Source organism: Amphibalanus amphitrite, unplaced genomic scaffold (genome assembly GCF_019059575.1).
Source record: "Amphibalanus amphitrite isolate SeventyFive unplaced genomic scaffold, NRLGWU_Aamphi_draft 000018F_arrow, whole genome shotgun sequence".
In the NCBI taxonomy this organism is placed as follows: Eukaryota; Metazoa; Arthropoda; class Thecostraca; order Balanomorpha; family Balanidae; genus Amphibalanus; species Amphibalanus amphitrite.
The window spans coordinates 1,208,912-1,225,215 of NW_024881514.1; the positions used below are offsets into that span (position 1 = coordinate 1,208,912).

The 16,304-nt window shown below is 48.8% G+C and overlaps 2 protein-coding genes across 3 annotated transcripts; both read left to right on the plus strand.

The window, feature by feature from the left end:
- Nucleotides 1-472: 472 nt before the first annotated feature.
- LOC122388705 lies at nt 473-9,374 on the plus strand. Its single transcript, XM_043380041.1, has 4 exons — nt 473-1,114; nt 5,778-5,868; nt 7,774-7,921; nt 8,325-9,374. The coding sequence occupies exons 1-4, from the start codon at nt 1,112-1,114 to the stop codon at nt 8,482-8,484; spliced, it is 402 nt and encodes a 133-aa protein (XP_043235976.1). The 5' UTR covers nt 473-1,111; the 3' UTR covers nt 8,485-9,374.
- Nucleotides 9,375-11,529: 2,155 nt separating this feature from the next.
- LOC122388707 (H/ACA ribonucleoprotein complex subunit 2-like protein) lies at nt 11,530-15,760 on the plus strand. 2 transcript variants are annotated; one of them, XM_043380056.1, is made up of 4 exons: nt 11,530-11,585; nt 12,113-12,228; nt 14,723-14,795; nt 14,961-15,760. In XM_043380056.1, the coding sequence occupies exons 1-4, from the start codon at nt 11,536-11,538 to the stop codon at nt 15,190-15,192; spliced, it is 471 nt and encodes a 156-aa protein (XP_043235991.1). In that variant the 5' UTR covers nt 11,530-11,535; the 3' UTR covers nt 15,193-15,760. The 2 variants fall into 2 exon arrangements, with proteins under 2 accessions (XP_043235991.1, XP_043236001.1); XM_043380066.1 differs by lacking the exon at nt 11,530-11,585 and having other exon boundaries at nt 12,107-12,228.
- The last annotated feature ends 544 nt before the right edge of the window (nt 15,761-16,304 follow it).

Genomic DNA, 16,304 nt, shown 5'->3' on the forward strand with positions numbered 1-16,304 from the left:
CGTACACTTTTGTGACAGTTGCAAAATCATTGAATGGCTCAGCTTACGCGCCTTTGCTCTCGCATACCGGAATGCTAGGTGCGTGCCCACCGCATCGGTATTATCGGAAAGCTATTTGATTCACATTTTTCGGTGATGTGTGATTAGGCCAGGCAGATAGTGGTAGCTTAGCTAGTTATGTAGTGCAGGTGATACTAGAGGCGATACAGGTGAGAGTGACTCACCCGCAGCCGCGGTAACATTGGTTACCCGCGCGACAGGCAGTCATCTGCTCAAAACAATGCAACAATTTACAGTTCGCCCACACTCGCGCTGGGCGGTACTTCAAAGCAGCCATTAAACAAGACGCCGGAAACAGAAGGCAGTCAATTAACGTGGCTCTCTCCATTGTTTCTAAACATTGTGTGCTGTATGGAAGCCTTTCGTGCGTGTCTGAAAAGGACACATCCTGCGGGAGGAGGCCGAAGGCTTCACAGCGGGTGGGCCGAAGAGGCGCCCATTGTTTGCCCGATTCCTGGAACGTCCCGTCTCTGTTTGTTTATAATGAGCACTGCTAGTCGGTTGCAGACAGCGGGCCCCTAAACTGCGAGTCATCGGTGAATAATTTTGCAGCCTACTGTTTACAGTCGCTGCTTACCATCGTAGCTGAGTTCGCCCTTCTGGTTAAATGATGTCTTGCAATCGTCACCATTAACTCGGTGGCACCCCGGTTCGGAGTATCTGCTGCATCCTCTTTCGTCTCTCTGGATATCACACGTTTGGTCGGTATGCAATGTCCTAATGACTTCCTGTGAATCCCAGGTGACGGTCTCGGTCCTGCATCCCCTGGCTGGCCTGCTCCGCCGCGAGGTAACACCCCGTCCATGGGCGCTGTCTCCGGAGGCTGCAGCGCCGGGCCCGGCACGCGCCGCCGCCCGTGCCGGTCGGCCCGGGGGCGGAGTCTCGGCGCCGCCACCCGCCACCCGCCGGCCGCCGGACTGCAGACAGTGGCGGCGACGGCGGCCCGGACGTCGGACATACAGTGCTCCTCGCTCGTGGCTGAGGCACCGCGACACACATCGACACGGAACGAAAGGGAACGCGCCGGCGCGCGACGGGTCACTGCTCGACAATGGTGAGTGGCGGGCGAGAGCTCGCGACACGCGTTAGTCGTGGTTCGCCGCTGCTGTCGGCCGTTTTCACCATGCTTCTGTGTGTGACCTGTCACCGTTCGCCGAGCCAGGGTCGGGCCTGGGTCAGGGTGGGAGGATGGACTAGGGGATGTGTGTATTTGTGGTAACGTGCTAGGAATGTGATTAATGCGTGAACTCGTGCTGTGTTCGTTGTCGTTTGGGGTTGGGTGTGCTTTGGTGTGTTTACTGGGCCGTGACGGTGGCACGCCGCGTGTTTACATCTCTGCGACCTAGTTGATAGCGAGCTACTGGTGTGAACGCCAGAACACCAGACCAGTCTTTTTCTGAACAGCCCCTCCATCGGTACCGGGTTGTTGATGGAGCGTTCATTTCGGTACATGTGTACCAGTTTCATAAAGTTTCAGCTCCAATGGCTTACGTACCACACTTGAAGTTCAACCAGTGTCCAGTACTTAATATTGGTGTTGATTTGTACACTCACGATTCGCGAGAACGAATCAAGGCACGTGATACGTGCCTGATCACAAGTGTTGCAATAATATCATTTGCAGTGATTTTGCAATGACTTGGGATTAGACCGTTCTACTCAAGTTTCTGGATATGAATCTTGACGATCCACAATTCAGATGATACGTTCCCAATTATCGAAATGATTTTCCCATTCACAATTTCACGCGCGTGTGCGAATGTCGATATCCTAATGACGACTTCACCGGTTGCAGTTCCGCTGCAACTGGTTCGATGTATAGCTGATTCACTTGGTCAGTTGGAGTATGATACCATCTGCCTACGTGCACAGTTTGCATCGGTGTGCGCACCCCGTTTCTAAGCTGAAGATCTGCTAAGGATGATGAGAACGATGACGCTGAAATTGTGTTGCTTTAATGCAAACTTGATGCGTGATAATCGTAAGCCAGAGAGCTGAGACGTTAATTGGCATAAGCGGGCACCCTAATCCCGTCCTTTCTCGAAGACTTTTCGTTTTCTAGATCGAGTGGAATGTGTGGTTTGTGGCAAAATTTTGAAGGTGCTGAACAATAATATTCGAGTTGACGTTCATGCAGTGCTCCACTTGTCCGATTGCAGGTTTTGTGTCCCCTTCAGGTCATTCATTTTTTTCAGTTTGGATACAGTTAACTGTGCATTGTTAAACAGTTTACCCTGCTGTGTGTGCAACAGTGCGAACATGGTGAAGGTGAAGTTTTACGGACATTGTGCTCGATAACTGAAGGCTGTCGGTATAAACGATTATTCCCAACAACTGCAGCTGTGCAGCATGTCATCCACTGCTAGTCTCTATCTGCACAAGTTCCTTTACATACAACTTTGCAACGAAAATCGGAATGTGGAAAGAGTCATGAACTTTTATTAATTGCTCACTACGCTGTGCCGGGTAGCTTTTCGGTCGGATTAGAAGCGTAAAATACTCTCGGCAGTCGCCACTACGTCCAGCTTGTTTCTCGTGTTTGGCTCGGGCCGGATTACAACCGCAGCCGTGCTGTCTCTGAGGTATTATGGGAACCTGTTGGTCCGAGCCGGGCCCCAATACAGGCACAGACACACGTCGTCACTTCCCTTGCAGGCTCAGCGGGAAGGTCAGTGGCGCGCCGGTGCGCGGCGAATGCTAATGTCCGGCACACCCGCCGACTGCGCCACGACCGAGCACTTACCGTGACCGCTCACCCGTGATCAGCGGAGGCGGAAAAACGTCCGTTAATGACGTGCAACGTCACAACAGGGGAATGTGCTGAGGAGCTGCATTACGCATCGACAGTCCGATCAGATTACCTTTCCGATAAACTGCCTGCTCATGTATCACGATTAGATCTGCATGTCTGGCATTCCTGATTGAGTCCAGCTTTTCCGTGTGATTGGCGGGCTGTCAGACGGGTAGTTTGGGCAATTCGACAGGCTCCGAACGCGCAGAATACATGCAACCTTCGAAGTTTCTTGTGCGTCCCGTTCATATCTCGCATACCACCACCAAACATTCAGTTGACGCATATCGAATGCTTCATCAATTCGTTTATGGCATGCTAAGAATCAGCTAAGTGTTGTCTTTCCCTGTTGCGCGGACGTAGAACACTTCCTGTTGCAATAGCAGACCATCCCCCAGTCCCTGACCTTCTGTCGTGAGAACCCACGAATCAATCGTGGCACCGGCCATGGGAATCGCTCTCTAATAGCGCTTCAATCGCGCATCGGGAGCCTACTGCCGGGTCGTAACCGGGCAGGAGGCCGAGGAACCAGAAGCCCCGCTGAATGAGCAGTCAGGCCGGCGGCATCCATCGTCAGAGAGCATCGTAGCGGCGCACTGTCGGCCCACATTTCAGGTCGTGAGCGATGCCGAGGTTAATAGGCTTGGGCGTGGATTAAGAGCTTCCGGAGCTGTCTCTCACATTAGGGGGATTTTCGCACGGCCTGGTTTCCGCTGTACTGCCATGTCACAGGTCGCGCGTAAGGCCCCGGTGGGATGCGGTTTCACTCCACAATGCCCCGAGTGCTGGCGCGTCGTATTATTATGCTTTTTTACGCCGAGATTGCACGACCGTGACCTGAAACATGCGTTAGCCTGACTCTGAGTGGTGTGGCCGCGGCGCTGGCTACGTGAATGACGTGAGCGTGTGATTTTACGAGAACTGCTGGATTTAATTCTCAAGTAAATTATAGCCGCTCGGCCTTGTGTTAGACCTTGACGTGCATGTAGCATAATGCTGGTTCAGTCGCACCTGGACTCTAGAGGTGTCAATCGGAACCGAAAATTTTGGAATTCCGAAAATTTCCGAATTCCGATTCGGAAATCGGACGGACAAGTGACAAACACATCGGACATATTCGGAAAACTAGTTGAAAATTACAAATTTCTTAAATAACTTTAAGTTCAAACTTATTTCCATTATCAAGCAAATTGCAAAACATGTCATCAAAATTGGCAGGGGATAGGTGGTTCACAGTTCACACTTCACACATCATTCATAATTATAGTGCAGGTTGAACATAAACATAATTGCATGTAGCAGGTAGCTCTGAGTCAAATATATACCTACCTATACCGTGCCAACTTTTAACTCTAAATTTGAAAATGTGTTTATGAATGGCAATAGCCAACAGGTGACATTGTTGTCAGCAAGTCCATCATTAGATAACACAGGTAATAGGTATGAATATGATGCACAATCATTGACCTGTGGGAAGCACTAGACACCAAAGCAGTAAAGGAGGAAACCCAAAAATAGATTTGCCTTACTTTAAAGTTAACAGAAAAGAGGCTGAAAAAATTGCAAATATCAAGGTGTGCCAAGAAGCACAAGAGGCTTACCTAGAACTTCCTATCATAAATCATCCCCTTCCACCCCTTCCCCCAAAAAATATCCGTGCCGAAATATCGAATACAATGCTACAAAGTATGCCGATAGCCTATCCAAATAAACTGTTACCAAAAGATGATGAAATGCGGCGAGAGCGTCATAAATGTCACCCAAGGAAAGATGGCCCCCCACCTGGCCCCCGCATGACAATCAGAGGAGACAAGAAATGACGTTTAAGATAATAAATACAGCCAGTCTGCTTAACAATTAAATAATTTTCAAAAACTATAATATTTTGCAATGCATATTGAACTAGAATTAAACAACTTATGGTTAATGCACTTCAATAGGACAAAGTATCTGATAATGACGTCATATTATTGATTTACTTTTACATCATCGACTCAAAGCCGGATACCATGTTCCATTCTACCGAGAATGGTAGCATGAAAGGTGTTTTCATTCTACCAAGAGTTCTCTATATACCGTGCTACCAAGGATTACAACTTCTTTTGCTTGTGAATTTCAGTGAATTTGAGTTAAATCATAGCAAGTATTTTTATTTTTGTGATCGCTTATTTTGTTTCGATATTCAGAGATATGTGGCTCAGTGAAGAGCAGTTTCTTCTTAAATGAACTTGAACTACTTTGCTTTTGCAAGAAGTGTTCTACTTTACATGTCAGCCAGTGTGATATTGATATAAGATGAAGAATGCATTGTTGTAAGTGACTAGCTTCTTGCATTATTGCTGCATTAATTCATCATCAAGTGGCTTAGTGTCAAAGGGATGCGGCAAAAAGTCAATATTTGAGAATGCAAGTTTGAGGGATAAGGCAATGTTTTGCATTATTCCTGCTTACTCAGCTTCAGTTGTAGGCTGTAGCACATTTTGAAGCAGAATAGGCTTGTCTCAATATGCTGTGTTTGTGTTGTATGTCAGATTAGGCCTTTTGCCCAAATGCCCATTCCCTACTCGCATATGATATTGCTTCAACATTTTTAGTTGGCAATATTTTGCCCCAAAACCCGATGGCGGATATCTGTTATCTAGTTATCATGTGGTACATAATAATATATACCTAATATAGATCAGTTCCCCCATCCTCTCTTTCCATATCCAGCTTTCGGACAGTTTTCGGAAAAATCCATGCCTTGGACATTTTTCGGACAAAACTGAGCTAGGATTTTGGACATTGGACGGACATCGGACAAGAAATTTCTGAAATTGACACCTCTACTGGACTCTGATGCTAACTTCCTTCTGCCGAACCCCAATACCACGGCTCTCCAGAAAATCGATACATTATCTAACGGTTCCTGGCTCGTTTTTTTCAGGTCGCGTCGCAAGCGGCGGTGCTGCTAACTCTTGTCGCCTGCCTGACCTGCCGTCTGGCTGCGCTGCCTCAGGGCCACAAAATCGTCAGAGGTGAGTAACGAGGTCATCTGAGGTCAACGGGGTCACCGGGGCCACCAGAGGTCATACCAGCTCTGCGCGGAACATACACCGAACTGCTCATGAGTGGGAGCGGAGAACGCTTCCCGACTGGTGGGGAGGGGGAACGGCCGGCTCATCCAAGGCCCTCTCGGCGACCCTCGCAGAGGACGTGCCCGTGCCGGCAGTGGTGCTGCTTTATTGCCCACGTCGGCACACGGCCCGAGAATTAGCTCACGGCTGCAGCTCTCCGGGCTCGGTGGAGCGGCGCCGAGTTATGGGGCAGCCCGGCCGGCGGCTCCGAGTTATGGTGTGTAGCGACAATCATGGCACTCCGGGAAGACAGTCACGGCCGAGTCTGCGGCTCCGGGCGGAGAGCCTGATAGCCCGGATAGAGCTCTGAGAGGCGAGAGCAGAGTAATCTGTAGCCCGAGGCTGTGTTGAATTACTGCCTGCGGGACCGTTTGTGGAGCTCGGCTCGGCATCTCCAGCGCAGTCTGCATTCATGCAATGTGGATCAGCCCCGCACATAGTTCACTTTAGTTGCATCATGCGTCACAATGTGTGAAAGGTCGTCGCGAACACTTTACATAACCCGGAAGGCGAGACCTGTGTCAAGAATGAGCGGACGGTTCCTTTGAAGGGACGGGGGCGCTAGCATCCGCTCAGAAGGCCGGGCTATTGCCGCCTGCAGTCGGGTCGCGGCCTGTCCCAGGCTTTCCCCGAGGCGGAGGCCGAATGTGCTCGAGCAGAACACTCCCGAGGTTTCTGCGATCGGTTTGACCCTCAATGCGACGGTGGCGAAATATTCGCTCCCACGCCAGCGGTGCAATGCGCAGCGCGGAGCGCCGGAGCACAGACCCTGCGGCCGCTGAGTCGCGTTTCAGATACTAGCTGAACTAAACTGAAGCTCTGAGCTGAAGTTCTCCGTGTGCCATCCTAGCTAGGTCGAGATTTGTCACCAGCGATCTTTTTTTTGCAAAAGACGCATTGTCTATTGCAAATCAATCTTCATTATCCATTTAAATCAAGCGCTGTTTTTGTCAGTTATCGATGCTTATTCAAAGAGATATGCTGCTACAGGAAGAGCGAATTGATGTTGACCGTGTCACGTGTGAAAGATTGTCCTATCGTTACATTCAATAGATAAAGTTATAACCAAGGCTATGTTATGACTAAAGTCCGTCTCTGTGAATTCATTTTAAAAGGCTCCAAAGGCCTATTTTGCACACCTATTATTTACATATCATCCGCATTGTTTTCATGAAAGATAAAATAATCTCGTGTCGTATTCCATGCCTGTGACCTCTTCTGCCTGTAACGGCGTTTTTCCGTGACAACTCAGTTGGGGTGGCTAGTGACACCGGCGCATGCACGCGCACGTAGGAGAGAGGTGCAGTTTCTACTCAAACATCTGCGACGTCGCTGTGGTCACCGACCTGTGACGGTCTGCCGGGCAGTGGCTGGCAGGTGGGGAGGAGAGAGGGGGAAGGGAGAGAGAGAGAGAGAGAGAGAGAGAGAGAGAGAGAGAGAGAGAGAGAGAGAGAGAGAGAGAGAGAGAGAGTGAGGGAGAGAGAAAAAATCAAGTGCGAGTCGCGAGAGGATATAAGACGGGAGGATATACATAAGTCGGAAACGTGACGGAGGATGCGGGCAGATGGGAGGGGGGGGGGGGGGGGGGGGGGGGGGGAGGGGAGGAGGAGGTCGACGGGAGCGGAAATGTAGACGGCAGAGACGGAAACGGCGAACTGATATTAAAATGCTACGACATTGTGATGTAAGCGACTTTTGAATTACATACCCACACGTTCCTAATCCCGATCGTTTGCTCTGAAATTTACCATAGCATGCTCCCGATCCGTATAACTGTGCATTAATTGTGGTTTCATTTTCCGACAGACGACTACGCCTACAGCCGTCAGTACATGTACGGCCGACGGGACCACGGTGCCATGCAGATGCACGGGACGGACAAGCGCGGCCAGGCGCCCTGGAGGGCCGGCGTCAAGCGCGGCTTCTACGGCATGTACGACCACTATATGATCGGGTGAGTGGCGGCCAACGGCATGTCAATGATGTCGTAAATCAGTTTGTTTGTCGAGCGATACGGTGTTGTATGTGTTTATAAGCTATCCAGGATTTTTTTTTTAGTAATGAGCTAATGCTACTGCTGCGCAAAAACGTTATGCTATACCGCTTTATACCGTTTATTATGTAACGTAACTAACGGTGAAACGGTTGTTTTATGTTCACCTGAATCGTTTTGACATTCGGCCTTGTGACTTGTTCGTAAGAGGATTTTGGTACGGCTTTGCTGTTACGATTTACGCTTGGATTATGCGTATGAAGTCGCTTATGTAACATTTCAAAATAGTCGCGTTCAATGCTCTTATTTTCTGTAGTGTGACTGACGGGTCCTTCAATCAACGCGTTCTGCCCCTCGTTTTCAGTCGCGTCCAACCTCTGGAGAAGGGAGACGCGGCACCAGGCCAGCCGCAGGCCGCCGAGGTCAAAGGATTTCCGATCGGCGTGGCGTCTGATGGAGCCGCCAGCCGAGTCAGCCGGCCGGTCCTTCTGCTCCTGGTGCTGCCGCTGCTGGCGATGGTGTGACGTCATAAACCCGAGAGAGACCGTTCAGTGACGTCATTGGTGCAGTGACCGATCAGTGATGGAACAGTGGGCCAGTGGCTGAGACATTCAGGAACTGTCCAAGACTCTGTGTTGAGTGTAGAAGAAGGAAGGGCAGTAGCTGTGCCCGTCTATGCTGATTTTCTATGGCTGGCTTATTATCTGGCACCTCTTATTTTTGACGATGTGTTGAATGTATAGCGGTGATATTTTGAACCGCTAGTTAGAAGCAAGGAGTGAGAGTATGACGGAGGCCCCGACTGTTCCGCCATGACTGATGAATTACGATGTAAGACTGGAGAGGAGATGTGAATCGTTCAAAATTGCACTCTGTTTTAAGCGTGCAAGTATAAGGCTAAGTTATGCCTAACGTTGAGCGAGTATATGGTATTTATTTGTGCTTCGTATTGCAACTAGTTATTTCAAGGTATTTTATATATTCACAAACATTTCGATTTGCATCGCCGATCACATTTGCTGTCGGCTGTCCGCAACAGCCTAGGCAGACCTTTCATTTTTATTTATTTTTGTATTTATTTTTTTATGAATCGGAACCTTTTGTGGTTCCTGCGATATGTTATGTACATGTATGTATGACGTTCATCTGTAAGTACTTTTTCGCGACAGTTTCACTTGATATCATTTATTCCAAATCACAGTGTGTATGGAATTGGATGCATGAATTTCAAATGTAACTATTGACTATTGAGTGACACGGGATGCGTAGTGAAGTGACTTCCTCATTCTGCCGCGTGAAATGCGAAAGATCTGATGGAAACAAAAACCGTATGTTTATTTGGCCACGCGCTATTATGAAATGTTGCGACAGATGTTGCATTGTTGTCAATAAAATGCGACACCCACAAAACAAATGTTACCTATGTCTCCATTTACCGCGTTCACCGTACCCCCCCCCCCCCCCATTTGGTTTTGCCATTTTAACATTAGCCCTATGGGCGTTGCATGGAAAAGAATGGGACCAAAACTCGGCAGTGCCCCCCCCCCCCCCCCCTAATTGAAGGTGTTCCGCCGCCACTGCTCGAGTTCCCGTCTCCCGTCCCGAGCTACTGAAAACGGAAAAAGGCAAAAGGCAAAAGCATTTCCGAGCTTCACATAGCAAGCCCGAATCCTTTCCCATGTACGATCTCCCGAATATGATTTGATATATCCACAGCGTACATAAATAGATATATCAATTTGCCTTGATATAACTATCTGTAAGAATGTTGGATATAACCGACAGTAAACAGATGGGTACAAGCAGGTACAGGGACCCGCAGTTGCTACTGTACACTGACCCTGAGTAAATTGTCCCAGCACCCTCACAGGGAACAACGACAAGCTGTCAGAGGGTACTCACAGGAAACCTCAGCTGCTCTTGTACAGGGACTAGCAGTCGATATCAATGTTATCGGTTGTTACTGGACAGGACAGACGGTTAGACTTGGGGTTCGTGTACAGTAGCAACTGCGGGTCCCCGTACAAGCATTTTGTTCTAATGACGTAATTTACTGATGAGCAGGTTAACAACAGCCGGTTCCATACTTGTACCTAAATTTTCACAACCTTGAGTCGACACGCACGTGGTGTGGTGGCGGCGGTGGCGGCGCGTTGCTGGGGGCGCTGGGGATACGGTTGGTGTTGGATACGGCCTTGTTGCTGGGGGTTGTGGGTTGTGGCTGCTAATTTCGTTAATTTCCGCATTGGTAATTTCAACCACACGGTGAGCTTGGGATTATTTTCTTTACAGCAAATTTGATAGCATTACCTGATTATTATCTTGCATAATGATAACAGTAGGGCCTTGATAACAGCGTCAAATAACGGCAGTTTCAGTTTGGCTCAGGCTATTTTTCATGTTTTTTCAATCAATTTTTAAAGAAAACAAACTGAAACAATGGAAAAGGTGGATTTTGGATGTTCAATATGCAGTGTGAAATTAGATGTTTGCTCTATGATGGAGTGGCACAGACTTTTAAAGTGTGCCTAAAAGGAGGAAATCACCCATACCTGTTTCGGTAGTTTTAAAGCAGGGCCCTGTTCGGTCGCTGTTTTTATATCAGCGTGCTGTCAGTTTTCCCCATATAAGGAAGTTATTGCTGGCGCGGCTTGGCCTCTCATTGGTCTAACGAATAGACCACGTGAATTCGACCAATGAGGAGCCAAGAAGTAGCAGCATGGTCGCAGCCTGCTGATAAATAAACGGGGTGCGAACAGAGCTCAGGCATCACACTTTTTCAAGTTAGCAGGCGTTTTTTTCCAACCAAGGAGAGGTGTTATACCCAAATATGCTTTCTTATCAAAGCAAACCAAACCTAACCAAACCTGACCCAACCTTGCCTACAGCCTAACTTAACACCTAAAACCTACAATCTATGTACAACCCAACCTTGACCTACAGTGCCTCTCCACAGTCATGGTTGGAAAAACAAGTGTGATGCCTGCTTTACTACTTCCCCTATTTCTTCCAAATTCAAAACAACAAACTGCAAAATTTGGTGATATAAGTTACTTGGGTTTGGTTTTCAGAAGTTTGAATGAAGTGGCATTGATGGTTTAGATAGCCTTACATTGATCTATTCAGGGGTGGATAATAGTGCCGAGTTGGGGTAGCACGAGTCTTCCCAATTCCGCGCCCGCTTGGCTTTGGAGCTACACCAGGCGGCGGTGGTCAAGGTCACCCCTAGGGCGGCAGTGTATTTGCTGCGCCCGTGCAACCCCAACTCGGCATATTTCTCCACCCCTGGATCTATTGCTTGGTTAGTTGTGTCTGTCATGTTTTTATTTGGCTTGATGTTGTTGATGCAATGCTAATGACATTTGACTAATGTTGTTAAGAGTTAAGACTTTGCTCAATGTCTACACATGCCTAGATAATAATTGCTAAAGTTAGTCTGAAATTCTGCATGTGCCACTTTTTTGCTATACATTTCCATCTAAGTACTTTATGACACTGTTCACCTTTTCTTTATGATGCCTATGTATACTTGAGTTAAAAACAATTGTAACTTTCATTGTTATTTCCAGCATAAGATGGGAAAGAAAAGCCTGAACACCTCTGAAGCTGGGGAGGCTCTGGATGCCTCACAAGCAGGGATGCGGAGCCGTGGAAATTTCAGACGGCTCCGGCTCCGGCTCCGGCTCCGGAGAAAAAAATCGGCTCCGGCTCCGGCTCCGGCTCCGGGTGAAATGTCATGGCGGCTCCGGCTCCGGCTCCGGCTCCGAGTAAAATGATCCGGCTCCGACGGCTCCGGCTCCGGCGGCTCCGGCTCCGGCTTCTACTCAGTACATCCCCTATGCGATCAATTAAATACGGGTGGAAGAAAAAAGGCGATGGGATTGGTACACGTTGCTTCTGTATTTGTATAACACGGCTATTTTGAATACCAGGTTGTTTTACCTACCCCTTGTACTGTCAAACCGAACTAGGTAAATAATTGTTTCCTCTTAAGAAAAGGAGCCGGAGTCGCCCCCTTTTTTGACGGCTCCGGCTCCGGCTCCGGCTCCGGGCTATATTGTTTCACGGCTCCGGCTCCGGCTCCGGCTCCGGGCAAAATATGCCGGCTCCGGCGGCTCCGGCTCCGGCTCCGGCTCCGGCTCCGCATCCCTGCTCACAAGTTGAATCTGGTCTAAGCTATGAAGAGAAGTTGAAGTTTGTCAACAGAATTGCAAAACCAATGGCATCAAAGAAGCTTGCAAAGAAGTTGATGAAAATGATCAAGAAAGGTAGGGTTCATACTTCCGACTGCTTCACATGCAGACTCTATTGTTCCAAGAAAAATCAATTCAGCCCCTGAAATTTCGATTGACCACTGGTACGGAAAGGTATGGTGCAAGAAGCTGCTTTATTAACCCTCGCCGGCCGAGGGTGGGCGGGTACCGCCCCCCCCCCCATAGGGTTTTCCGTGATAGCTCCGAACACACTGGGGATAGAGAGCTGAAACTTGGCATATCTGACCTTTGATTCAGGCCGGATCTTTTGACACCAACCGCATTTTCGGGTCAGGTCAGGTCACTGACCTATGACGTCATACGTGAATCTCTGCACGGTCTTCAGATGTCGCAACTTTGCAACGCCCTCACTGCCAGAGGAACTTTCACAGGGAAATGAAACTTGCAGGATCTAGTTTCCATTACGAGTCTCACAACTTGTATATCTCGGGTTTTTCCTAAAGGTCATATGAGGTCAGCTCATTTTCGTGACCTCACCATTATAAGTCAATGGGGAAAAATGAAAACTACTATTCTGGCGCTGGGAACAATCTCCAATCATCTCAAGCACACAGAATCGTGATTTGATATGCACTCCTTGGATGGTTAGATGCGTCACTTTTGCAATGTTGACCTTGCGTGACGTCATTTATGACGTCATCAAGGTCATATTAGTTTTTCGTCAACTCCCGATCAAATTGAGCTAGCGAGTCGGGAAAGCCACCAATGGACTCAGGAAGACCTGCCTAATCGAATGATATGCGACATGACCTCTTTCGACCAACTACGTGACTTGGGGGCGCTGACCTGACCTTGACCTGAGGTCAACACCCTAAGTTGACCTGACCCAAACAAAAAGTATATCATTCGACGCGCCTGAGAGAGGCGAACACGATGCTGCCAAAATCAGCGCTCTGCGGCGGTTTTTTTGCGAAGTTATTCACCAAAAACTGAACCGTACCTTGGGGCACTCGACCTGACCTCAGAGGTCACCGGTTGACCTAGGACCTTAAAATCTGGTACAAATCTCTGCGGCTCGTAACGGCGCACACGCTCGTTTTTTTCCGCGACGCGGTAACTCCACCAGGGGCGAAACGGCGAGGGGGCAGGGGGGCTCGTACCCGCCCCCCCCCCCCCTCGGCCGGCGCGTATGTAGAAAACCAATAGGTCCGGCGAGGGTTAACCCTCGCCGGCTGAGAGGGCGCCCCCCATAGGGTTTTTTTTTTCGCGATAGCTCTGAACACGCTGGGAATAGAGAACTGAAACTTGGTATATCTGACCCTTGATTCAAGCTGGATCTTTTGACACAACCACGTTTTCGGGTCAGGTCAGGTCACTGACCTATGACGTCATAAGTGAACCTCTGCACGGTCTTCAGATATCGCATCTTCGCAACGCCCTCACTGCCAGAGGAGCTTCCACAGGGAAATAAAACTTGCAGGATCTAATATCCATTATGAGTCTCACAACTTGTATATCTCGGATTTTTCGTAAAGGTTATATGAGGTCAGGTCATTTTCGTAACCTCACCATTATAAGTCAATGGGGAAAAATGAAAACTGCTATTCTGGCGCCGGGAACGATCTCCAACTATCTCAAGCACACAGAATCGTGATTTGAGGCACTCCTTGCAAGGTTACATGCGTCACTTTTGCAATGTTGACCTTGCATGACGTCATTTAGGACTTCATTAGGGTCATAATAGTTTTTCGTCAATAACTTCCGATCAAATTGAGCTAGCGAGTCGGGAAAGCCACCACCAGTCCATTCCACCAATTTCCATTCCACCAATGGAATGGACTCAGTAAGACCTGCCGAATCGAATGATATGCTACATGACCTACTTCGACCAATTTCGTGACCAGGGGGTCATTGACAGTGCAACACACCTGACCGTGACCTGAGGTCAACACCCTAGGTTGACCTCACCCAAACAAAAAGTAGGTATATCATTCGACGCGTCTGAGCGAGGCGAACACGATGCTGCCAAAATCGCGGCTCTGGGGCCGTTTTTTGCGAAGTTATTCAAAAACGGAACCGTACCTTGGGGCACTTGACCTGACCTCAGAGGTCACCGGTTGACCTAGGACATTAAAATCGGGTATCAATCTCTGCGTCTCGTAACGGCACACACGCTCGTTTTTTCCGCGACGCACTAGCTCCACCAGGGGCGAAACGGCGAGGAGGTCGTACCCCCTCCCCCCCCCCCTCCCTCGGCCGGCGTATGTAGAAAACCAATAGGTCCGGCGAGGGTTGATATAATGCAATAAAGTTACAAATGGATAAAAATATCATTTAAAAAAAAAATATCATTTAGTTAGATCAGATCTGATCATGTGTTGAAGGCTTATGTCTATGTGGAACATTCTTCAACTTTTTTCCTCAATTCTTATTTTTGGGAAGTGGTTATTGACAAACCACTTTTATTTCTCATGTCATAGGCAGTTTTTTAGCTTCATGTGTTGCCTCATTTGTAATGAAATCACATCTTTGACTGCCTTTTTTGCAGGAAGCAAGCACAAGGGCCAGATCAGAAATGGACTGAAGGATGTCCAGACAAGGTTGAGGAAGGGTGACACAGGGTAAGGATGGGCACTGGCTACCTCCCCTTCTACACTCAGTCTAGGTTTTCTCGTTCCCACACAGGGTCACCTGGTGTTTTGTGGTTTTTTCCCCAAAGACCGCCTTCCCCTCCGCTGACCGCCGCGTCCGTCTGTCCGCTGACCGCCTCGCCCCTCCCTCCGCAGTATCGTGGTGTTCGCCGGCGACGTGACTCCGGAGGACATCATGTGCCACCTGCCGGCCGTCTGCGAGGACAAGTCGATCCCGTACGTCTACGTGGCCAGCAAGGACGACATCGGCGGCGCGCTGGGCAGGAAGAAGGGCTGCATCATGGCGCTGATCCAGCCGCACGACGACTACTCGGACGCGTTCCAGGAGTGCTCTGAGGAAATTCGCCGGCTGCCGCTGCCCGTGTAGTGATGGGTTGACCCGCGTGTGTGTATGGTGTGTCGGGAGTTGACAGCCGAGTGGTCGGGACGAGAATGGCAAGCCGATGTCTCAGTTCTCTGAAGGGAGTGTGCATGTGTGGTTTACCAAGAGGTGAGATGAGTGACGATGACTGATGAGGAGGACGTGGTGACTGAAAACTGGACCAATCAGGTTTCCGCGGGACCGTGTCGGAACTGCTCACGTGCCGGCGCGGTTGTGAAATGCGGGGTGTGTGACGTCATGAAGCCGTGTGGTGAAGGTGTTGTTTACATGTCAAAGCTCCGGCTGAGTCTCTGAGAAGTGAGAGGGGAGTGGGGCGGGCTATTTCGTGCCAGACGAGAGTGGTTGGAATTCGGAGGCGAAGTAACTGATACGTTGCAGCGACGGTGACTGAAGATTAGCCGTCTCTGGACGATTCTGAACCTGTATGTTTTTTTACATGTTTTGATTCAGCGACCTTTTGTAAAAAAAGCATCGGGTCAAAAAAAAGAAGCTGCCATTTGTTGCGAAAATGTAACCTCTGATTCACTTTGGAATAAATAGGTTACCAGGATAAGTGGATTTGCTGAAAGAAAGCATTTGAACGGTAGTTTTGGCGAACGGACAGTGGTTGAGAAATTATGTACAGATTCATAGGCGCCGAGCAGACTGACAAGGTCTACAAGTACTCTTGTAATATGAGGTAAGGATTAATGGAAATAACAGATCAAAATCAAATGTGTTGAATGCAGGTAACTTTTTTCGCTAGCATTGCTGGTAAATAGAGTAGGGCAAGATTGGCGATTGCTTTACTAATCGCAAACTAGAACTAATCGGGGAGTAGGGGAAGGATTGTCGGTTTATATAGCCTTGGGATTGTCCAAGAAGCCTATTTGGAAATTCCGACCTCGACGAGCATCTGTGGTAGAAAACCACCCCTTTGGTAGGGGAAACTACTGCTGTCTGCTACCATTTGCACTACATGTGTCGCTATAGGTGCGACATCTATGCATATTAAATCGCGACGTGTGTGTGCGGTGGCCGGTGATTCTTGGGTGATTCTAGTTAGCGATTAGCTAGGGCAGCAGGATGGATCCAGACTTTCAGTTTGAGGGTGGGCG

Bases quoted from the DNA above. Each gene is read 5' to 3' on its own strand.
- LOC122388705 (XM_043380041.1), top strand. The intron at 5,869-7,773 runs GTGAGTAACGAG...ATTTTCCGACAG, and splicing joins GGGCCACAAAATCGTCAGAG to ACGACTACGCCTACAGCCGT. The intron at 7,922-8,324 runs GTGAGTGGCGGC...CCTCGTTTTCAG, and splicing joins TACGACCACTATATGATCGG to TCGCGTCCAACCTCTGGAGA.
- LOC122388707 (XM_043380056.1), top strand. From the start codon at position 11,536: ATGGGAAAGAAAAGCCTGAACACCTCTGAAGCTGGGGAGGCTCTGGAT. The intron at 12,229-14,722 runs GTAGGGTTCATA...CCTTTTTTGCAG, and splicing joins GATGAAAATGATCAAGAAAG to GAAGCAAGCACAAGGGCCAG. The intron at 14,796-14,960 runs GTAAGGATGGGC...CTCCCTCCGCAG, and splicing joins TTGAGGAAGGGTGACACAGG to TATCGTGGTGTTCGCCGGCG.